The sequence below is a fragment of the Narcine bancroftii genome, chromosome 1 (assembly GCF_036971445.1).
Source record: "Narcine bancroftii isolate sNarBan1 chromosome 1, sNarBan1.hap1, whole genome shotgun sequence".
Taxonomy (NCBI): domain Eukaryota; kingdom Metazoa; phylum Chordata; class Chondrichthyes; order Torpediniformes; family Narcinidae; genus Narcine; species Narcine bancroftii.
In genome coordinates this window covers 22,225,767-22,251,077 of record NC_091469.1, presented here as the reverse complement: position 1 = coordinate 22,251,077, position 25,311 = coordinate 22,225,767, and the positions used below count along the sequence as shown (strand labels likewise).

Genomic DNA, 25,311 nt, shown 5'->3' with positions numbered 1-25,311 from the left:
GCGGGCTGTGCCAGCCCCACCGGCTGTCCAGCACCTCACTGGGTTGCTTTGGCCTTCGGGGTCACTCGTCGGCGCCAGTGGCTTAATATGCGGCAGAGCAATGACCATCTACCCTACTCATAATCCCCCACGCAGCTGGAACTGTTCTGGGAATTGCAGAATGATTCCAGCTGCTAGGGGATTATGGGTAACGAAGTCGGCCATTGCTCGGTGCTTATGTATGGCATCATAGCACCAGTAGTCATGCCTCCTGAATGCCACATCAACGCCCCAGCCCCCTCCAGGCTGAAAGGGGACATCAGGCTTTTCTGGGCCTGCATGAAAAGGTAGGAAATACTTTTCCATAAAACCATATAACCACTTACAGCACAGAACAGGCCAGTTCGGCCCTACTAGTCCATGCTGTAGCAAATCCCCACCCTCCTAGTCCCACTGACCAGCACCCGGTCCATACCCCTCTAGTCCCCTCCTATCCATGTAACGATCCAGTCTTTCCTTAAATGTAACCAATGATCCCGCCTCGACCACGTCTGGCGGAAGCTCATTCCACATCCCCACCACCCTCTGCGTAAAGAAATTTCCCCTCATGTTCCCCTTATAATTTTCTCCCTTCAATCTTAAACCATGTCCTCTAGTTTGAATCTCCCCCTTTCTTAATTGAAAAAGCCTATCCACATTTACTCTGTCTGTCCCTTTTAAAATCTTAAACACCTCTATCAAGTCCCCTCTCAATCTTCTACGCTCCAGAGAAAAAAGCCCCAGTCTGCACAACCTTTCCCTGTAACTCAGACCCTGAAATCCTGCCAACATTCTCATGAACCTTCTCTGCACTCTCTCTATTTTGTTTATATCTTTCCTATAATTTGGTGACCAAAACTGTACACAGTACTCCAAATTTGGCCTCACCAATGCCTTGTACAATTTCATCATAACCTCCCTACTCTTGAATTCAACACTCTGATTTATGAAGGCCAACATTCCAAATGCCTTCTTCACCATACCATCTACCTGAGTATCAGCCTTGAGGGTACTATTTACCATAACTCCTAAATCCCTTTGTTGCTCTGCACTCCTCAATTGTCTACCATTCAATGTATATGACCTATTTAAATTTGCTTTTCCAAAATGTAGCACCTCACATTTATCTGTATTAAATTCCATGCGGAGGTCGACTTTGAAAAGGCCTTTTGTCTATTTCTCTTTCCAGAGATGCTGCCTGACTTGATGAATTTTTCAGTAATTTCTGTTTTTATTTCAAATATCTATCCATGTTATTATTTGATTACACTGGGCAACAAATTTTTTCAAAAGGTTTGCTTCCCGAAAAAAAATTGGGGATTACGAGACAAGCTGAACACAAAGATGATTTTAGATTTGCTGTGTCACGTAGGAAGTTGGAGAAACATTAAATTAACTTTTATCAAATTTAGCATGTTTAATCACATAATATGTTGACACTAAAAATGTTTTACCGTTGATTTTGTTTGTACTCTGCATCTAATGCCTCTCGTGTCAGTGTTCAACAATAGTTGGCCAGCGTTGATGGATTCCATTTGTCTCGATACCACTTTTCTAAGTTCGTAATGTCCTGGGAAACCTTTCACCATGTTCGTTACGAACCACACCAAGATCAGCAGAGAAGATGTCCAAGTGCGATTGCAGAAAATGAATTTTCAATGACAAGCTGCACTTCATGGTTTTGTATACTTGAAGTAATCTTAAAATATGACAGAAAATCACAAAAATAGATTATATCTATATAAAAAAAGTACATGATGGGAAATTTTTTAAGTGATTTTTGTGATCGGCAGCCTAAAAATCCATCAAATATGCCCAGAAGTGTGTGGGAAGCCAAATCTTTGTTGTCCATTGTCATTGAAGTACAACTGCTTGAATTTGGAGTCAGAACTACAGGTGCCATGTTAAATAATCCTGTATGTGCAAAATCATGGTGTCCTGCCATTCTATCCCTCTCCTTGTAAAAGAAGGGTTGGCTTTCAGGGCCCCAAGTTGCACAAATATCAGGTTTTAGTTGGGTTCATTTTAAAGAAAGTGATGTCATTGGGTTGGATTGAACTGGGTCAACTATTGAGAAATGAATCAATCAGAAGCATATAGCACTACAGAATAGAAATAGTACAAAAAAAGATGCTGGAGAAATTTAGCAGCTCACCACCATCCATAGAAATCAAAAGGCAGTCAATGTTTTGGCTGGACCCGGGCTTGCTGAAAATCAGACAGATGCCTGAATGAAAAGATTTGGGGATCGGGGTGGGGGAGGGAATGAACACAGACTAACAACTAACAGATGGGAGGATGAAGAAGAGAACAAAGCTGAGGAATAGGGCTGAAGGATAACTCTGAGAGAAGAAGGAAGGTTGGGGAGCTGGAGGAAGGAAGACAAAGATGAGGGAAAGAGAGAGTTGGGGGGGGTGTTAATGGAAATTGGAAAATTTGATTTTGCTGCTCTGAATGGAGACTGTCAAAATGGAATATAGGTGTTGTTCCTCCTATTTACTATCAACAGTGGTTGGCCACTGGAAAATGGGAACTTTTTAAGGTGAGACAATTCCATAGGTCTGCACCCAGGCCATAGCTGTCTATACCCCTCCCATCTATATATCTATCTAAATTTCTTTTGCATGTTGAAATCAAGCCTGCATTCAACACTTGTGCTGGCAGTTCATTCCACACTCTCACCACCTTCTGAGTGAAGAGATTCCCCCTAATGATGCACTTAAACATTTCACCCTTAACCCATATCTTCAAGTTTCTGTCTCACTGAAGCTCAATGGACAAATACTGATTGCATTTACCTGATCTATTCCCCTCATTCACCAATGCTTCAGGGAATGATGTCATAACCTCTTCAACTGCACACAATACTCCAAATTTGGCCTAAGCAATGTCTTGTACAACTTCAACATAACATCCCAACTTCTCAACTCAATACTTATTTCAAAAGGCCAATATGCCAATAGCTCTCTTTTTGACCCTCTCGACCTGTGATGTCACATTCAAGGAATTATCCATTTATCTGTATTCCCAGATTTGTTTTTTTACCAAAATTTCTATCTTCTTTGCACATGTGCAATTCCCTACTATTTACAGTGCAAGTTCTACCCTGGTTTTGTGTCTCAAAGTGCAACATTTCCACACTTGTCCATATTAAATTCCATCTGTTATTTTATACCAAATTTTCCCAGCTGGTCCAAATCCTGCTGCAAGCTTTGAAAATTTTCCTCGCTGTCCACTGCACTCCAAACTTAACTTCATCTGCAAATTTGTTGATCCAATTTACCACATTTAGAAGCACAGCCCGATAGCAGGCCCTTTTGGCCCACAAGCTTGTGCGCCCAATCACACCCAATTGACCTACAATCCCCAGAACATTTTGGAGGGTGGGAGAAAACCAGAACCCTTGGGGAAAACCCACGTAGACACGGGGAGAACGTACAAACTTCATACAGTGCAAGATTTGAACACACGTCCTGATTGCTGGTGCTGTAACAGCATTGTTATAAATGACAAACAACAATGGACTTGGCTCTGATTTCCTGAAGTACTCCTCTAGTCATAGGCTTCCACTTAGAGAGCCAATCATTTATTACCACTCTCTGGCTGTTCTTGCAAAGCCAACATTTAATCCAAGTCATTACCTCATCCTGAATGCAGAGTGATGGAACCTTCTTGACCAACCTTGTCAAAGGCCTTATTTAATCCTTGGGACTTTATTCTGGGTGATGTGGTTATGTGTGCTTACTTGGGTGACCCAGGTTTCCAAATGGCTATTACATACAATAATATCGAAAAGTATAGTTTGGGAATAGGATCTTTTACCCACGATATCTATGACAGCAATTTTAACTAATTTTATCTGCCTGCACAAATTTCATATCTCACCGTTTTGTGCTGTCAAAAAAATCTTAAGAATTCAAGCATATTGGATTTTATTAGGTTTCAATTTTACACTGAATCTCAATTTTGTCGTCCTAGGTTGTAGATGAGGATATAAACATTACAAGCTTTTACCTAGCTTTGTGTGAACATGATTCCAAAGTCAACATAAAGTGACAGTTAATTTAGCAAAATAAACTGATTGATTTAGAAAGCAAAAAGAAAGTAGATGGATGAAGGAGTATTTTGTGGCTGTAATTAAAATACATTGAGACTGCATTAACAAGATTAAGTGAACAGTTCCTTGTAACATGTGACAAGGTTAGGTTGAAACTGAGAAGGGGAGAATCCTGTGGAGAAACTACCTGCAGCTGCAAATTGGAATCCCTTTGTAACTGATCAACAGTAGTTGTACATGCATGTGTACTGATGGTGACAAATACATCAAGTTAAATCTTGGTTTATTATTAATATCAGTATGGAGCTTTATTGTATGCAAGTCTGCTTATATTTAGGTAAACACACTAAATATTTTTCTCTCCTGATGATTAGAAATGTCAATCATATAATTCCATTGCTGTTCCTTTTCTATTCTGAAATAAAAGAAATATGTTGTAATTTTTTTCAGGAAGCATTCAAACTGCCCCCATTGGATACATCGAATCCTGCTTCTCAGCCAAAAATGGCACCCCTCGACAACCAACAATTTGTAGTTTATCTCGTGGACGCCTCAAAATAAGCAAAACTATTTTTACTAATGCAGAACATTCACTCATGGGTTTGGAGCAATTTTCACATGTCTGGTAAGTTGGGTTTTATTGCAGCATTTAACATTTATGAGTAATTTCGTATATTTCAGTTGATAAGACCCCAATTTCAGTCTGAATTTCAAGGTTTTGGCTCATATTGGTAGTATAAAACAACCCTCAAACATACCGGTACCATACATGTGTTGACTGAGGTGGTGACATGTTGACTGAGCTAGTGGGTGTGGCCGGTCGGTGGGGGAAACATCGTGACAAAGTAATTCATGGTTCAATCTGTTGCTAGTGTCTTAACCAGTTTAACTTTTTAAAATCAAATTGTTATCATGGAGCCACCTGCAAAACAAAGAAAGTATGAAGCAAGTTTTAAGTTAAAAGTCATTGAAGTGGCCAAGGAGTCGAATAACTGTGCTTTTGCAAGGACATTTGAAAATAGAGACTGTAATAAAATGTTTCAAAAAGTGCAGTAACTCTAGTGCAATGGATGATTTATGATGATGAAGCCAACTCATCAGATTCAGACTGTGACCCAAATGATGACAGTGTAAACATAAGACTCTGGATGTGTTTGCCGAGTTCTTTGCCTCAGACGATGAAGCTAGTAATTTTCAAGGATTTGAAATATGTGGGAGTTTTTTCTATTTTACAAATCTTTTATTGGTTTAACATTGGAAATGGTTTTTAGTGCAAAATTAAAAAATTGTTATAAGGTGGAGTCTGGTTGGGTTATGGAACCATTCTCATAAGAATTGATGTGAAGTCGTTTTATTTTTTTAGGTTGACCATTTAATTATGTCAAAGGATTCAAAATGTTTGGTTTTTAGTGAAATTGATTAATTAGTGGAAATATGGTCTATCATTAAGCTCATTGGATCCAACACAATCACTTTTTGGTAACCATATTGATCAATATATTTACACATGCACTGAAATTTTAGCAATAATCTGTCTCCTTCTTTGTGTATTTTTGTACAGTATTTTTTTTTTTCTTTTAACACTTCCGTGAGCCTTAGTTGAGAAAAGTAGCTGCAGTTTTTTTCTCGCTGAGTAGGGAAGTTGAAAACTAGAGAGCGTAGTTTTAAGGTGAGAGGGGAAAGAAAGAGTGAAGAGACATGAAGGGCACCCTTTTACTCACAGAGTGATGGTTATATGGAAGGAGCTGCCAGAGGCAGTGGTTGAGGTGGGTGCAATTTTAATCTTTGAAGAACACTTTGACAGGTACGAAGGTAGGAACAGTTTAGGAGATGTGCACCAGACACCGGCAAATAGGACCAGCTAGGGTAAACAATTTGATTAAGTTGGGCCGAAGGGTCTGTTTCCGTACTATTTAACTTCAACTCTAAAGATAGCAAAGGCATAATTGGTGCACATACTGTTATCCTGGAAGGAGTTCATGGGCTGCCTTCCATTGTGTCTCACAGCAATTGTCAGTGAAGTTATTTTGCTTACTATGCAGGTGATCAATCTGATGAGTGCAGTAAAGTTATTTATGCCACCTGACTTGAGTGAACCAATGTGGTTTTTATTGAAAATTCAGTATTCATCATGCCTCGTTGTTGAATGGTTGTCACCATTTTCAGCAAATTCAGCTTATAGTAATAAGATTAGAGTTTCCAGGCTTGCATTATAACCTCTGTAATAAAGAATTGAACATGCAGGTAGTCTCTGACTTGCATCCGTAAATGGGACTGATGGATTAGTTGTAACTCAGGGTCTTCTGGCTGATGCTGGGAATGGGGACCTTGTATACAGTACTTTTAAAACAAAATATGTACTTGTACAGTAGTTTTAATAAAGTTTTAAAAAATTCATTCATGTGTGGGTGGACATAATTTGCGTCGGTCAGAAGTTGAGGACTACATGATTAGATAAGTGGTCAACTTTATTTCATTGTTCACTGAAATGGGTGACAGGCACTTATTCAAGAAAGGGCATGTAGAAATGTAGAAATAACTCATTAGGTGATAGGTGCAGAATATTTTTGCAATAAATCAACAGAGACCAATGTTTAATTATATCCCTTTCTGGACAGGTCAGGTTAACCATGCTTTTGGTTGTGTAAATGCAATGAATAGTAAGCTTTTGGAATGTTCTGGTAATGAAAGTTGTGCATCATAATGTAGTGCGTGTATTTAATTTTAAAATAATCCTTTGCAGATTGAATCTGCACCGCAAAAAAAAAAGGCTATTCCAGACAACTTAATTATCCTACTGTTCGCCTTCCAAATGAATGTCTAACCCCTTCCTTTTTAATTCCAATCTCCCTTGTGCTATCAAGCTTCCTGTCTGGTTTGCCTCAAGCACAATCTGGAAGTGAGTTCCACATTTTAAGAATCCCATTGGATGAATTAGTAAGCATCTCTTATCTGTTACTTCTAGTTTTGGTTTCCCAAGTAGGAAATATTTTTTCTTATGGATCACAAGAGCCATACAGTAGAAAACTGAAGGCCCAACTTATCTGGTCCAACCATTCTTGGCTAGTCCCATTTGCCAGTGTTCGGTCCATACTCTTATAAAGCCTTTCTATCCATAAATATGTCCAAATGTCATGAATGTGAAAATTATGCCTATTTCTATAGTTTCCTCTGGCAGCTTGTTCCAAGTGTGGATGAATGTCTGAGTGAAAAAATTACCACTCGGATCCCTCTTACATCTTTCCACTCTCACCTTAAATATGCCCTCTAGTTCGATAATCATCTACTCTGGGGGGTTGGGGAGGGGGGGTGAGAATGAGCATTCACTTTATCCATATCTTCCATGATTTTATAAATCTTTGAGGTCACCCCTCATCATCTTACTTTGTAGAGAATTAAGACTCAACTTAGCAAATCTCTCCCTACAATTCAAGCCGAGTCCTGGCAGCATCTGGTAAATATTCTCTGCATCCCTTGCAAATTGTTTGATGCCTTTCCCATAGCTGGTGATCAGAACTGAACTCAGTGCCACAAGTGTGGTCTCAATGCTGCCTTGTACAGGTGAATCATGAGGTCCCAACTTTCAAACACAAAAAGAAGACAAATGTGTCAAAACACTGTCTTCACCTTGTCCATCCAAATTGCCACTTTCAGGGAACTCTGCATTCTTGGTCTTTCTATTGTACATTTTCCAGTGCCCTATCATTCACTGTTTAAGTCCTAGCCTTGTTTGACTTACCAAACTGCAGCACCTTACACTTGTCAGAGTTAAATTCCATTTACCATTCCTTGGCCCAGCTTCCCAACTGATCTAATTCTTGTTGTAAACTTGGATATCCTTCCTTGCTGTTCATTGCAAATTTACTAATTATGTTGACTGCATTGCCATCCTTTTCTCTTTTTTAATAATTTCTTTGGTTTTACAAAAATAAACATATATATACTAAATGTTTATAGAATTCACAATAATAATGACAAATTACATAACGCAGCTAAATATAAAAGCACATATAGTGCATCCATAATTCAAAAGTACATGAAAAAGAAAATGTTATCACGTATAGATGTGGCTCGAAACCCCATCCCCCAGCCAATGTTGTATGATGACTAAAGAAAAAATGTACTTTGTTCCTGAAATAAAACGGCAAAATACTGAAATTCAGGATTAATATTATACCTAGAGGTTATGGAAATAATTCAGGAATGGTCCCCACAGAATTTGAAACCTTATTTTTGAGTAATTAATTGAGTAATGGATCTTTTCTAGATTTAAACAGGACATAATGTCCCTCAGCCACTGGGCATGAGTGGGTGGGCAGTAGCGCATGTCTGGGCAAAAGACAGAGTACGAAATTTGATTAAAATTAAACGAACCTCTCCGCTTGTACCAAGAAAAGTAACCAAACCATTAGGTTCAAGATTTACATTAAAGATGCAGTTTGAAACACATCCCTCCAGCATTTTTCAAGGCTAAGACATGCCCAGAACTTATAAACTAAAGAAGCCTCTTCATTCTTACATTTATCACAACAAGAATTTACATCTGAATAGACATGAGATAATTTGACTTTAAATATGGACCCTATGTACAACTTTAAATTGTAACAAATAATGACAGGTACATAAGGATGTAGTATTAACCATCTTAAAAGTAAAATTCCAAATTTCAATCAATAAAGAAAGGTTTAAATCCTGTTCCCATGCATTTTTAATTTTAACTAGAGGGATGTGTCTCAAACCCACCAACTTATCATAAACAATGGATATTAAGCCTTGATGAAAATGTTGTAAACTTAAAAAATATATCAACAATGTTCACATCAAGTGCCCCAGGAAAATCAGGGTTATGAGATTGAAGAAAATGCCTGATTTGCAAATATCTGAAAAAATGAGTATTTGGTAAATTTATCTTTACAGAAAGCTGTTCAAATGATGTAAAGTTGTTACCAATAAAAAGATCTTTGAAATGTTCAATGCCCAATCTGTGCCATTCATGCAAAGAAGGTTGAAAAAGATGATTGGATAAAATAGGGCTTGAAAGAGAAAAACGGTGAAATCCAAAGTGTTTTCTGAACACATTGTGCCTGTCAACGGGATTGTCAATTGATTTATTTAAAGAGAAGGGAAGTGAGGATGCAAGAAATGCTGAAATGGAAAAGTTTTTAGCAGATTTCAACTCCATTGCTACCTATACTTGATGGTCCATTTGGTTATCAAAATGTAACCACAACATAAGGTTGTGTATATTGACTGCCCAATAATAAAATCTGAAATTAGGTAGTGCCATGACTCTTAAATTTCTTTTAAATTTCTGAAGATGAACTTTGTTTAGATGAGAGTGGTTACCCTTCCGTATACAGTACAACTGGGATTATCCAAAATGGTTGGGAGTGGGCCCATTTCGGATAAATGTTTTTTTCAGAGAACCAGTTTTAAAAAAAAATAGCCCAGTAGCAACAACAAACAATAAGGTAAGGATTTTTAAGTATTAAACTGATGTTTAATTCTCACCAAAAAGAAAATGCTGGCCGCCGGCGATCACCGACACCTCCCTACCGAGGGCCACGCTTCTGCCCCTGCCCAGTTCGGCTCCAAGAAAAATTTGGATAAATTAAGATTTTTGGAGAATCAGATCTCAGATAATCAGAGTTGTACCGTATAAGATAATATAACCAAATTAAGTGAATTTTTTTAAAAAATGATTTGGGAATGAAAATTGGTATAGATTGAAAAAGATATAAAAATTTAGCTAAGATGATCATTTTAATATAATTTATACGACCGACCAGAGATATAGAAAGGAATGACCATTGTGTTAAAGACTTTTTCACATGCTTTAATAATGTAAGAAAATTATCTTTAAAAAGATTCTTATGATTCTTTGTCACTGTAATACAGAGATAATTAAATTTGATTTTCCACAATCTTAAAAGGAAGATTAATAAACACTGATGTAGGTGCATTCAAAGGGAAAAATGCACTTTTATGCAAATTTAATCCATATCCTGAGAATATGAGCAGCGTTAACAGTAAGTAAGTGTCAGGGGTTGATAAGAAAAGCAAAAGTGAAACTTTATGTTCAATTCCCTTTCTATAAATCCCTGAAATGCACTTTTGAAATGCAATTGCTAATTGCTCTAAAGCCAAATCACAGAGTAATTGGAGATTGAAAGGTTATGACCGTTGAAAATTAGTGAGAAATGAAAATAATTTAATCCATGTAATAAAACATGGTCCAAAATTAAATTTTTCTAAGATTTGTAAATACTCTAAATACATCAATTCAACTTTCTCTGCATCAAGGGAAATGAACACATTCAGGGGCCACACTGGAAGGTAAGTACAAAATATCCAATAAATGACATATATTAAAATAAGACTAACGGTTTTTAATAAAACCAGTCTAATCTTCAGAAATGATTGATGGTAAAATATTCTCCAATCTACAGGCCAAAACTTCAGCCAAAATTTTTAAATCGTTTAATAAAGAAATTTGGCTTGTAGGGGGAGCACTCATTTGGATTTTTATCTTTCTTTACTATAAGAGATTTACATGCTTCGTTAAATGCTCCCAGGAGATTACCCTGCCTAACCGAATCAGATAACACAGAACTTAAATGAGGTGAAAGCAATTGAAAAAATGATTTGAAAAACTCCACAGGAAACCCATCAGGTCCTGGAGCTCTTTCAGAATGCAATGAAGAAATAGCTATTTCCTCTTGCAATATAGACTCATCTAGTTTTGTTTGATCATCTGAAGAAAGCATGTTTAAATGATCCAGGAAACTCTTCATAAAACTATCATTTGTGAATTCAGAAGTATAAAATTGGGAATAAAATTTCCTGAATATATCATTTACCTCAGAATGATCTGTAGTAATATTACCATCCTCCTTTCGAATCTTTGTATTTTTCTGCTTGGCTTCAAAACATCTCAACTAATTAGCTAAAAACTTGCCAGATTTATCACCATGAATATAAAACTGACTCTTGCTCTTCAAAAGTTGGTATTCAATTGAATACGTTGAAAGATCAAATTAAATTTAAAGTTCAACTTGCTTTTTATATAACTCATGATTTTTAATTTGATCATATTGTTGATCTATTTGTTTAATTTGATTAACAAATTCTAATCTTTCTTTATTGCCCTTCTTGTTTATATTCACGGTATGAAATAAATTTCCCCCTCAGAAAACATTTCATAACATCCCAAACAATCAAACTAGAAGTTTCTGATGAAGTACTTGTATCAAAGAAAAAAGTTATCTGCTCCTCCATAAATTTCACAAAATAATTGTCTAATAGTAATGTCGAATTGAAACGCTAATGTCTTTTAATTTGACGGAGTTCAGGAAGTGTCATAGATAATACAACAGGGACATGATCTGATATTACAATACTTTGATAATTACAAAAGTGAGTTAGTGGGATCAGTTGTTTATTGATAAGAAAATAATCAATTTGCGAATAAGTGTGATGAACATGTGAAAAGAAAGATATTCTCCTATTTGGATGAAGAAAATGCCAATCATTGGAAAACTATAATTTGATTTTTATTTAAAAAAGAATAAATTAAAGTGGCAGCTTTACTCATTGTGGTAGGGTTAAGAGACGAGCGAGCCAAAGAAGTGTCTTTTTTCTTTTGGCTTGGCTTCGCGGACGAAGATTTATGGAGGGGTAATGTCCACGTCTGCTGCAGGCTTGTTTGTGGCTGACAAGTCCAATGCGGGACAGGCAGACACAGTTGCAGCGGTTGCAAGGGAAAATTGGTTGGTTGGGGTTGGGTGTTGGTTTTTTCCTCCTTTGTCTTTTGTCAGTGAGGTGGGCTCTGCGGTCTTCAAAGGAGGTTGCTGCCCACCAAACTGTGAGGCGCCAAGATGCACAGTTGGAGGCGATATCAGCCCACTGGCGGTGGTCAATGTGGCAGGCACCAAGAGATTTCTTTAGGCAGTCCTTGTACCTCTTCTTTGGTGCACCTCTGTCACGGTGGCCAGTGGAGAGCTCGCCATATAACATGATCTTGGGAAGGTGATGGACCTCCATTCTGGAGACGTGACCTACCCAGCGCAGTTGGTTCTTCAGCAGCATGGGTTCGATGCTGTCGGCCTCTGCCATCTCGAGTACTTCGATGTTGGTGATGAAATCGCTCCAATGAATGTTGAGGATGGAGTGGAGACAACGCTGGTGAAAGCGTTCTCGGAGCCGTAGGTGATGCCGGTAGAGGACCCATGGTTCGGAGCCGAACAGGAGTGTGGGTATGACAACGGCTCTGTAAACACTAATCTTTGTGAGGTTTTTCAGTTGGTCGTTTTTCCAGACTCTTTTGTGTAGTCTTCCAAAGGCGCTATTTGCCTTGGCGAGTCTGTTGTCTAACCAACCATTAAAATCCCCACCAAGTACCAGAGAGTATAAACTCAAGTCCGGTAAGGATGAAAAAAAATGTTCAAACTACCATTTTATTATATAATTTCTTTGAAACAATAACATAACAACTATTTGTATCTGATACAACATTGTGATGAACAAAAGGAATATTTTCATTAATAAGAATCAAGACCCTCCCCCCATCCCCAGTTTCATTCTGAAAGGAGGAATGAAAATGCTGGCCCCCTCCACCTTGTCATGAGGCGAGAATTATCAGAACTGTGAATATGAATTTCTTGTAAAAATACAATAGTAGCTTTAAGTTGTTTAATATGTGAAAACACTTTTCTTCTCTTAATTGGATGATTCATACCTTTTATGCTCCAACTAAGGCAATTAATAAAATTATTCATACTTTTTCTTAAATAATGCAAGTTGATTAGCACATATAATATCCAGACTCCAGGTGTAAGTCTTGAGGCAAAATTTTGAAACTGATGATAAATTGTAAATAACCTTTACAAGGTCAGAATTTGTACAGATTCATAAAGACAGTACCAACCTTGAGAAAACAACCCCACACCCTTCTTCTCTTCCCCCCCCCCACCCAAAAGCCAGACAGCTGCTAAATTTGTCAATGGCAAGCTCATCAAAATAATCCATTTTACATCCAAATAAATCTTCATATTGTACATGTTATCTCTAGCTCCATTCTTGTTACTGTAAATATAATCAGCAATACTTAAATTTTTTTTGGGTGTTGGCATAACAGAATGAATTTAAAATTTCTCATATAGTTTTAAAATATATGAGAAAGTAAAAATTTGAACCATTATTACTTTGTATTCTTGTTAAAAAAATGAATAGCTCAATTAAGTTAATACAAACAAAACTTGAGAAAAGATTTGAGTCATCATTATTGATAGAGAAATTAATGTTCTTTCTCAGTATTCTTCTCATTTAAAAAAAATTAATAGCTGAATTTAATCCAACCCTAGTAGGTTTATTACTCCATTTTTAAAAAATTGCTACAGTGAAGAAAACCAACCATTCCTGACCAACAAATATTATGCACCAAATGTTAGAAACTTTAAAAGTAATAATTAGTCAATCATCATCAGTCATCAGGTAGAAATTCACAGTGGGTGTGATGTAATAGGGAGATCATCTAGGTAGATCTGAGACTCATCAACTGAACACAGCCACTTATATCCATTAGAAAGTGTAATGCGGAGACGCCCGAGATACAGCAGAGAAGGCTTAAAAACCACACTTGTACAACTTTGACATTGCTTCTCTGTATTCAGCGCACTGCTTCAGATTTTCGGGTCAGTAATCCTCTTCAATCCTGATGTAGCTGCAATATTCAAATTTCCCTCTTTGAGCTTCACGAATCAGAGAATCCTTTATTTGATAATGATGTAGCAGTCTCTGCTCCGGAGCCGGCTTAGGTATTAAAGAATGGGGAGCTCTATCGATCTCTGGCTGAGATGGAAGCAGCTCCTTCCCAAAAAGCATGCAAAGCAACTTCGGGAAAAAAAGCCCACTTTCTGTAGATTCAGCCAAGCCCAGAATACATAGATTTTGTTGTCTGTTCTTGCCTTCTAGGACAACAACTTTCACCATTAACTTCAAATTGCTGTTGCTTAATCTGGACCATACATTTTCCTCTTCATCCACATAGTCACACAAGTTGTTCAATTTTTGCTCAACAGATGACAAACGTTCACTTTGTTCCTCAGATAATCTCTGGACTTGGTCAAATTTAGTATTAATCTGACCCAAGTTACCTTTAAAATTGTCAGCTAATGACTGTTCTGCAGATTCAGGAGCTCCGTAATAGCCTCCATAATCAGATTAGTTGGCATTTCTTCTTTGTTCCCTGATTTGCCACTTCTTGTAGCCATTTTAATGCAAGTATAAGTACAAGAAAGAAAAGGCAGATAATATGAAACACTTTGATTGTAAAATAAAGAACAAATGTAAAGTGAGCAGGAGCATCTGACTGCTGCTGTTAAACCATGTTGCAGCCAACCGTCAGTCCCTTACATTACCATCCAAATAGTTAATATACAGGTATTCCTCGATTTGCAATCTATCCAACTTGTGTCCATCTGCAAGTACGACCGAAAATTAGTTTTAAAAAAAGAAAAAAATATATAATTTACACTGTTTATATTGTATTTGGCAAACTATAACAGGATAGAGGCCATGTAAGAGCCAAAATGTGTGTAATTATCTTGTTAGTCGGCATCCCGGGGTCTGTAGGCTGAGTGCGGCCATCTTGATTCCTATGCGCATGACTCTATTTTGAAATTGGTAGATTCATCTTCTTGGTGTGCCTGATACTCATTATTACAATTTAATGTAGTACATCGAGTTTACTTCTCCAAATTTCAATTGAATAAATTATATTCTAATATTCAAAATGTGACAGATATAAGACTGAAGAAGGTACATTGTTTCATATGTTTTGGTCATGTACTTTCCATTTATTGGGAAAGTATTTTTCGTACCTTGTCTTTAGTTCTTCATATTAATTTGCCCTGTTTGGAATGAGTAAGCCAATGGACTTGAATTTGTCTGGGCTACAATCCCATGTAGTTGCTTTTGCTCTCCTCATCGCTGGGAGAGCTATATTAGATGGAAAGATCCTGTCCCTCCTGCTCACATTCAATGGCTATCAGATGTGATGGCATGCCTGACTTCAGGGGGGAAAAAAATATTCTACCTGTACTACTAAAATTAATTTTAACTTTGTAAGTTTATGAGTTATTTTTCTTAATTATTTTCATCATTTATAAGTTTATTTAGATCCCATTTTGTGGTTTGGTTGTTTTCCCTATTACAGTAGAGGAACACATATGTTCAACCAATAACTTCACATGGGAGGGGTTTGATTATTAGCATAATTTTTACATTTTATTTGTCTTTTTCAAATCTATCGTAGGTTATATGTAACAACATATCTACTTTGTTGGATACTGAATATTACCTATGTACGATTTTCTTTTAGAACTCAATAAAAATATTGAAAAAGATTTGAGACACAAATCTGTGCTGACTACCCCTAGTCAGCCCCTGCCTCTCCAAATGCTGGTGGATCTCCTCCCTCAGTTTTCCGATCATTGGCGTCAAGCTCTGGCCTGTAGTTCCATGGCTTGTCCTTGCTGTTCTTTCTAAATAATAGCACGTGGCGGCCCATCACTGCAGAGATCGAACCGGCACATCGCGTAGTGCGCACATCCCTTCACACAGCGAACCAGCGCAGTTGAAAGCTGGAGCAGTACAAGACTAGCAGCCTTAAAATGGCACTGGCCAAGCTGCCCAGCTAAAAATCAATAACAGGGAAGAAGGGTATACAAATGCAAGAATGTTCCCGCCTGCTATTGTTATTCATGCGACTGATGTCAGCCAATCAAAAAAACGGTTGGAACTCCAACTATATAAAAGGAACCTTTCCAGCCTCGATAAATATCAGAGCTTAACCTCCCATACTGCGAGTGTGTGTGTTTCTTTGTAGCAGTCGGCTACAAGCACAACATTTACCAGCCTTCAGTCTTCTCGCACTTCACCTGAGGCCAAAGATCACAAGATATCGAAGCAGAAGTAGGCCCATTCGCCCATCGGGTTTGCTTCGCTATTTTAATCATGAACTGATCACTCCACCCACTCAACCCCCCCTCGGCTTTCTCCTCATAACCCTTGATGCCCTGACTAATCTAATACCTGTTAATCTTTGCCTTAAATACACCCAATGGACTCGCTTCCACAGCCTCCTGTGGCAACAAGTTCCAAAGTGCAGATTTGGCCATCAGGTCTAGGTTTAGCGGGTGCCAGGGTGCCTAGGTGCTCACGTAGTCGGGACAATGTGGTCGCTGGCGGCTCCCCTAAGTCCTCAGGGGCCATCACAAATTCACCCAGTATAACTAGGGGTACGCCATAGACTAACTCAGTAGAGGATGCCTTGAAGTCCTTCTTGGGGATGGTGCAGATGCCTAACAGAACCCAAGTTTGTCGGCCCAGTTAGGTCCGGTAAGCCGCGCCATTAAGGCTGCCTTATGGTGTCTGTGTAACCTCTCTACCAAACTATTGGTCCGTGGGTGATATGCCGAAGTGTGGTGGAATTGGGTCCCCAGGGCATAGGCTAAAGCGATTCACAGTGAATTGGGCCCCCCTGTCCAATTTAAGGTGTTCGGGGATCCTGAAATGAGCTTCCCAAGTGTTGAGTAAAGCACGTGCTCATGCTTCTGTGGAAGCCTCTGATAGTGACACCGCCTCTGGTCATCAGGTCGACCACTGTGAGAAGGTAACGTGCGCCTCTGAATACAGGTAGGGGCTCCACAAAGTCAATGTGCACACGGCTGAAGCAGTGATGTGCTGGCTCGAATGTCTGTGGTGGAGCTTTGTTAGGAGTCTAGATTTTGGATGATTGGCACTGAGTACAAGTCCTGACCAATAGGGTGACCGCTTTGCAGAGGCCATGCCTGACATTCCTGTTCACCACCATTTGACTGTAGACCTGATGGTGGGGTGAGCCAAGTTGTGGATTGAGTCAAAAACCCATCTCTTCCATACAGCCGGAATGATAGAGCGAGGTTTATCCATCGAGGTGTCGCAGAGCAGCGTGCGATTGCCAGGGACAATCTGGATGTCCTCCAGTTGTAAGCTGGTGAGCGCTGTCGGTACTCGGAATGTCAGGGTCTGCTTGGTGCACATCTGCCAGGGGTAGGGTTGTGCACTGCCAAGATAGCCAGTTAATTAAAGTTCACTGTTAATAATTAAAAGGTATCTTGCAGCACTTGTTCCCTATTCTGTAAAATTAATATCGATATGCTTAAATTTATGCTAAAATTTCTAAATGTGAAACAATTGATTTATGCAGGATTATCTTTGTTTTTCACAAGAATGGGCATCATAGCTCTAAAGCTAAAGTTAAACCACCTCGACTGAATGGATTAAAAACTGGAATTTTTTCAACAAGAAGTCCTCATCGCCCTAATGCGATAGGTTTAACATTGGGGAAGCTGGATAGAATTCAAGGTAAGCTGCTTCAAAGACTGTCTACAGTATATGTAGAATACATTTTTGCATGCGGTAGGACAACTTTGATGAAAACAGGAAAAACAGGATCAGGAATCTTAGTATAATCTGCACAAATTCTGAATTTAAAAAAAAAAGCAGCATCAAAACTTTTGTGTGAAAGTGAAACTTTTCCTGATGGCAGAGTATTTTCTGCATAACGAACTGCAGTTTTCATGCCAGAAAATCATTGCTATTGAATCATTTTAAATAAACTTTCAGTAAAAACGTGCAGATGAAGGAATCTGAAAAACAATCCTATATATCTTTGCCAATAGCCATAATAAAACAGTGGAGGATGTGAGAACATCCATGGAAATATGTGAAATTTTGTAATTCAATTGTTGAATGAAGAGGATTTTGGCATCTTCATCACGTCCTTGCTTCAAATCGTCTATTACTTCTCACCTTTTTATTCATGGGCCAGCCTGATTTTCGGCTCTCCTGACCAAGGGCTGAGTCCTAAACATTGACTACCTTTTACTTTCTTTGGATGACGCATGACCTGCTGAGTTTCTCCAGCACTTTTGCATACTGCACTAGGTCCAGCATCTTCAGATGTGGTGAAGGTTTTCAACAGAAAGCTCCGGAATTTCAGGCTAGTAATGGTTAACAGTGATTTAATTCCAACTCGGGGGAACTCTGAGGTAGGGAGGTCATCACATGTCATAATCATAGGACAGGTTGAATAGGTTCTAAATTGAAGGAATATAGAATTTAAGCTAAACTTTGGATCAAATAGTTTGTTCTGCATTTGCAGTGTCAAATTTATCTCAGCCTTGAAGCTAAGCTTTATTTAATATTTTTAATATGATAACAATGTTGATTCAGTGGTTCACAATGAACATGAATTTTTATTTGTATTTGACTATTAATTGTTGGTGTATCTTGTGAACCCATGTGGCTGTAGAATTTTGGTGCATTTGTTCATTGTACTTGTGTATATGATGGTAAACTCTCATTGTGTAATTTATTTCCAAACCCTAGGTGATACTCTTTATCTTTCTGGAATTGACATGATACAAGGAACACCAGTACTGGACATTAAACCATATATTCCAGGTTATGACACACCTAGGGTTGACTTGACAGAAAATATAAATGCCTGTCATAAGCATCAAGAGATTTGTGAGCCTGTTGAGCAATTCCAAGAAATAACCAATCCGATCTCTGGTGGGGTAACTGGGGAGAATGAGGATAAGGATTCAACACATGTCATTGTGGCTTCAAATATAGCATGCGATTGTTCTACTGAAAGGGTAGAACATTCTCCCAAAGACCCCAAGAGTTCATTCAGAAAGGAAAAAGATGACGTGGGTGAAGAAGGCAAGGTTGGAAAGATATCACCGCGTATCGTCAGCAAAATCCCAAAGGAAGAGAAGTATTGTGAGCAGCTTGCTGGAAAAGGGAGTATGTCTTATGAAAGCATACACTTAGCTGTGGAGAAAATTAAAAGCCAACTTGTTCACAGCGATAATATAAACTACATAACTAAAGAACACCAAGGAATGTGTCTCAACCCGGAGAAATCTGTGACATGTAGTCAGAGGAAAAAGCCAAACAAAGTGGTTGCTATTAACACACCTGGAAATAAATGGTCACATGGTAATATTGGAACTTGGCTAAAACAGTCACCTGTGAATTCCTTGGAGGTTCGATTCACTCCTCATGCAGAAATGGATTTACAACAGTTTCAGTCTCCAGGCAAGTCAGGTACGGTTCAGTAACAATGAAACTGGAAAGAAGAATCCAAATCTCTGCTTTCTAATGTATCATCAATTGAACAGTTAAACTGTCATAATAGCAGTGACACAAAAGTTAGTGTTTGGACCAACATGCCTCTGGCAGTTTTTGGGTAAAGGACTTGACTGTATTGCTCTTTCTTCACTGCATTACTTCTGGTCCTGTGATTCTTTTCATTCCTTTTTAAGTATTTAATTTGCTTTTGAAAGTTATTAAAATCTGCTTCCACATCTTTCAGATGACAACTTCAGATAATCACAAATTTCTGCATTAAAAAAGTAACATTTCCCTCTAGTTATTTGGCCTGTTGCCTTAAATCCATATCCTTTGGCTTCGGATCCTGGTGGCCCTGTAAACTTTAAACTTGTTTTCTTCAGTATAATACTTCATGATGTTTGAACACCCATATTAAAACTGTATTCCTTTACTTTGTTCATATAATTAGTGTTCATGATGCTTCTCTGTTAAATCTCCATCCTCTCCATGGTCTTCACATCCTTTACTAAGATCCAGTGTCCAAAGTAGAGCTCAGCACTCCCAACGAAAGTCTTAACAAGCGTTTTATACAATTTAATAACAACTGCTTTGCTTTTGTACTGTTTGAACAAATCTAAATAAAGAATGAGTACAAATGCACCCACACATCTGCCCTTGAATTGATATAACGATTTAAGAATTTAGTGTTCTGAGAATGGAAAATGGGGGCAAAGCACTTCTCAAAATAGAACAATTTTCACTTGAATTGTACAGAATACCTTGTACGACAGTCTTGTTGGATTTGTTAAGTATATTTAAATTCTATTTTCTCTGTGTCGTGTGGTTCACTGAGAAACTGTCATATCAATGCTCTGATGAAATCTTTGTCATTGACCATGGATACTTTTAGATCGGATCAATATTTCTAGCATTTTTCCCCTCTCCCAATTATCTAAAGGATTTTTGGTTTCATGGTTCTTTTGTGTATCAGATTTTTGTTACCATGTCTGATTTTGGATCTTAAATCTTTTACCTCCTGTCTATTTACAGATCCACAAAAAATGACATTGAAGTTTTTCCACTCTGTAGAGGAACTAAAATCTGCCATGGTGGCTGTGCTAGCAGCTGATCCAAGATCCATTTATCGGAGGAAGCAGTGCCAGGACATGCTTTTTTACTTCACTCTGGACATTGCCCACATCACTACATGGTTTGGCGATGACTTCACTGAAATCTTGAGGATAAAGCCTGTGAAAGAGGAGCCTGACATTAGAAATGCTAGTGTTTAAATTCTTCTAGCTTGAGAATATTGCACCATCTATAAAGTAATAAATCTACGTTAACAATTTTCTTGTGATCAGCCACAATACTGATCCAGCAATGACTCATATTTTGTAATTCCATTGAAAGTCCCTCCTTGTATTTGTTGTGAAGTTACCATTAGAAATGGTGTTGCTTAAGCAATGTTACAAATTTACTCATGAAGAAAATAACTCATAATTCCATTCAAAGTAGAATCAGATCTGTCGCCTGTTCTTCGATCTTTCAGCTGAAGACTGAAACAAGCAACTGTTATAAAAATAAAGATTTGTATGTTCGAATGCTGTTTATTGACTTCATCTTGACATTCAACATGATCATATCTCAGTACCCGATAAAGAAGTTGGGCCTGCTGGGACTAAACACTCCCTTTGCAAGTGGATTCTCAACTTCCTGATGGGGAGAACTCAAGCAGTCTGGATCAGAAAACACACTGAGCACAGCCACCCCCCCCACCCCGCCCCTGCCCCAAGGCTGCATGCTTAGTCCACTGCTGTCAACTCTGCTGACCTCCAATTGTGCAGCCAAACACAGCTCAAACATACTATAAAGTTCACTGACAACACGACAGTGGTGGGCCTTATCAGTAACAGTGAGGAGGCAGCGTACAGAGACGAAATGCAGACATTAACAAATTGGTGCAGAGCAAACAACCTGAATCTGAACATTAAAAAAAAAACTAAAGATAGTTGTTGACTTCAGGAGGGCCAGGGGAGATCATACTCCCCTGACCATAGACAGCTCTACCCTTGAGGTCATCAAGACTATCAAGTTCCTCGTTGTGCACCTGGTAGAGAACCTCGCCTGGTCCCTTTACGCCAGCTCCATAGCCAAGAAAGCCCAGTAGTTCCTCTACTTCCTGCAAAGACTGAGGAAACTCTATCTCCCAACCTTGATCCTTACTACATTCTACGTAGGATCTATTGAGAGGATCCAATGCAACTATCACCACCTGGCTTGGAAGCTGTACCATCTAAGACCACAAGACCCTGCAGAGGATAGTGAAGTCAGTGAAAAAGACTATTGGTGAACCTCTTCCTAGAATGGAGGACATCTATTACACTTGATGCAGGTGGAAAACAATAAACATTGTGAAAGACTCTACAATCCCACATGTAAACGGTTTCTTCTGCCATCTGGCAGGAGGTACCGAAGCATTCAGGCCCCCTTATATCTAGATTGGGAAACAGCATTATCTCCCAAGCCATCAGGCTCCTGAACTCCCAGTACAGATGTGCATAGTGCACCCGTGCACTTGCAGTGTATACATCTTAAAACTAATATTTTAATGTGTTAACTGTTTCCAACTTGTATCCATGTAAATATGGTCCTGGAGAAATCCTTATCTCGTCCTACTGTGTGACCATGGTAATGAATGATAAAGTTGACTTGAATTGTTTGTATTTATTCATCCTTTGGCCTGGGAACATTTGATTGTTTCTATCAGTAATTTTAATTTCAAGCCAATTTTCAGTAACGTGGTTGTTTCTTCTGAAGTTTTAGATAAAATTAATTTGGTACTGAGTTTGTGTACATTTTACCCTTAAATGTTGCTTTTTGTCATTTAAGTTACTGTGACAAGTTTTCCTTGGAATTTTATAATTTTATATCAATAGGGATGATTGCTACCTAGTTCTCTCAAATTCTGTGATTTTTTTTCTTTTAGTTGGCAATTTGAATTTCTAATGTCTAAATCCTTGTTTGCGAGGGACAAGGACCAGGACTTCACACAGATAACATAGTAAAGATGCCAGTAAGACCACTGATAATGACATGCAGCAGTCAAGTTCTCCATTGTATTACTTCAATGTAAGTTTCAGCATGGAGCTTGTATATTAACCTACCCACGTTCCTGACATCTGATTCTGGCCTCACTCCTGACCCCAGCTCTTGCTGCACACCTGACCAACAGTCTGGACCCTAGTGAAAGCCTGTCTATGTTCTTGAACTTATGTGTTCCATATCCTTATCCCTGCTCCGGCCGCACATCTGGCTTATGCTCGAGATCACAGCTCCAGCCACAAACCTCTGTGTCCCAATCCTGGGACACAGGGATGGCAAGTCAACAGTTAACAAAGACTTGGTATATTTCACTTAAACATCCTAATTTATGCATTATTTTCAAAAATTATTTTATTTTGATGATCTTGTTTCAACTGAAGGTTTTGATTCTTTCATCTGGATGTAGAAGATATTTTTGTCTCAGCCATGACTCCGCTGAATTTACTGCACTGCAGACTGAGTACTTGTAGTGTATCTAATGCCTCAGATGTTTGTGTATTGTGTATTCTCCTGTCAGAATTTTTTCAGAATTATTAAAAGCTAGAGGCAATATTCTAGTCTAATAAATGTATTTTTTTAAACTCTTTTTTTTCTACTTTTATCCATGAGAGGAGAGAGGTGGAGGGAAATAGTACCTAAACTTGCATTTATCTTGCACTATTCTTATCCATGTGTTCATTGTCGTATTTCAACTTTGCTGCTAATGAGGTCACTTTGCACACAGTAAATCACTTAAATAGCAATAAGATAAATGTTCAAATTGATTTGTTTATTGGTGGTAGAAATAATGGTGATTAATAGTCTGGTATCACTTCCCTGCTCTCTAACATTAGTTATAATGCATGAGTAAATGGCAACATTTCTCCACATAATTACCACTGAGTTCAGAATGTCACAAGAACCCAAATCCAAACCTGTTGGCCAGTCTTTGGCCATTGATGGCTTGTGCTTTGATCATTGTCTCCTCATGGGGCAGCATGTTAAGTGTAGTGGTTAGGGCAATGCTATTTCAGTGTCAGTGACCTGGGTTTGAATCTGGCGCTGCCTGTAGAGTTTGTATGTTCTCCCCATGTCTATGTGGATTTCCTCAAAGTGCTAAGGTTTCTTCCCACCTTCCAAAACATATGGGGGTTGTAGGTTAATTGGGGTACTTTTAACATGCTGTATGTAAATGTTATGGAATCCACCAGACGTTTCAGTTCCTATCTGGATCTGTTCTAATTTGCCTATTGTAGCAACAGGTCTATGGCAGATGTCATCTCAGTGGCTCTACAGAAAACCCTGAACACCTGGATAGCAAAGATGCATACATCACGATACACTTTATTAACTACTGTTTGGCATTTAACACCACAATCAGTGATAATTGGTAAGAACATCTCCACAATCCCCATCAGTACTGGAGGACCACAGGGCTGTGTTCTTGTCCCCTGCTCTACTCACTTTACACCTATAATTGGTTCGGTACAACACCACCATCTACAAATTCACTGACAATACCACAGTAGTTATATAAAAAAGGGACAATGAGTCAGCATACAAGTTTGAAAACTTACCTGAATGGTGCACCAACAGCAACTTCGGACTCAATATCACCAAAACCAAGAAGCTAATTGTTGACTTCAGGAAGGCAAAACCAGGGGTGTGCCCCCAGTTATTGAGGGAATTGGAGATGGAGAGAGTGAGCAAATTTAAGTTCTTGGGAGTCACTATTTCAGAGGATCTTTCCTGGTCCCAACACACTAGTGACATAATGAAGAAAGCACGTCAGCTCCTCTGCCTCCAAGAGTTTGCAGAGATTTGGTATCGGAAACCCTGGTAAAATTCTACAGATGTATGGTGGAAAGTGTGCTGACAGCTGCATCATGGTCTGGTATGGAGACACCAATACCCCTGAGTGTAAAGCCCTGTAGAAGGTAATGGGCACACCCCAGGGCATCACAGGAAAAGTCCTCCCTACTATAGAGAACATTCACAGGGAACGCTGCCATCGGAGAACAGCAATCATCAACGATCCACACCACCCAGCATATGCTTTTTTTTTTTCTCAGCTACCATCAGGAATCAGATATAGGTGCTACAAGACACCTACAGGTTCAGGAATAGCTGCTCTCCCTTCACTAGCAGACTCCTTAACAATAAACTTAATTAGGGATTAATTTAAGGATCCTTTTGCACGTTGATTTTCTTTTCCTCTGTATTATACAGCAGTTTGTTTACATTTCTTTATTTGTTTACATGTGTGTCTGTGTGTGTGTGCAGTTTTTTTTTTGCTTCACTACCAATTAGTGATAATTCTTCCTCACCCACAGGAAAAAGAATCTCAGGGTTGTATGTGATGTCATGTAAGTATTCTGACAATAAATCTGAAATCTGATTTTTGAGCATTACTCTGGAGCATTTACTTGCAGAACCTGTGCCATTTTCAGGCCATGATCTACCATCTTACCAGTAAGGTGGCATCAGTGGGTGACTGATGCATCTCTTGGTTATGTCCTGAGTCAATGTGACTAATCATCTCATTAACTAATTTGGTGGACTGCACACAAAGATTTTAAAGGAAATGGCGGAAGAGAGAATGGACTCACTGGCTGAATTTTTTCCTTGCCTACTAAATTTGGGGAGGGTATCAGATGATTGGAAAACTGCCAATGTTGCTCCATTGTTCAAAAAAAAGAAAAATACAAGGCAGGGAGCTGCAGTATACAAATGAGTTGGAGAAACTCAGCCGGTCACGCAGAATCAAAAGGAATTAAAGCATAATCAGTGTTTCGGCCTTGAGCCTTTCAAAAATTGGCAGGTATCTGAATAAAAAAAGGTGGGAGGAAGGTAAGAAGTCATAGATGGATACATGTGGGAGGGTACAAGAGAAGCTGTGATAGGAGAAAATAGTACTCTGGTAGGAGAGGGAAGTGGGTCGGGAGCTAGAGGAAAGGAGACTGGGTTAGGGAAAGAGGAAGGAGGAGTTT

General features: G+C 38.6%; 1 protein-coding gene across 1 annotated transcript in view; it reads left to right on the top strand.

Annotated features, from left to right (window-relative positions):
• Nucleotides 1-20,841, top strand: part of trmo (tRNA methyltransferase O) — a 41,960-nt gene extending 21,119 nt beyond the window's left edge. The window contains exons 3-6 of the mRNA XM_069921828.1: nt 4,526-4,700; nt 17,325-17,482; nt 18,509-19,234; nt 20,291-20,841. Coding sequence (XP_069777929.1) covers nt 4,526-4,700; nt 17,325-17,482; nt 18,509-19,234; nt 20,291-20,529 — 1,298 coding nt within the window. The 3' untranslated portion in view covers nt 20,530-20,841. The remainder of the gene's footprint in view (nt 1-4,525; nt 4,701-17,324; nt 17,483-18,508; nt 19,235-20,290) is intronic.
• Nucleotides 20,842-25,311: the final 4,470 nt, after the last annotated feature.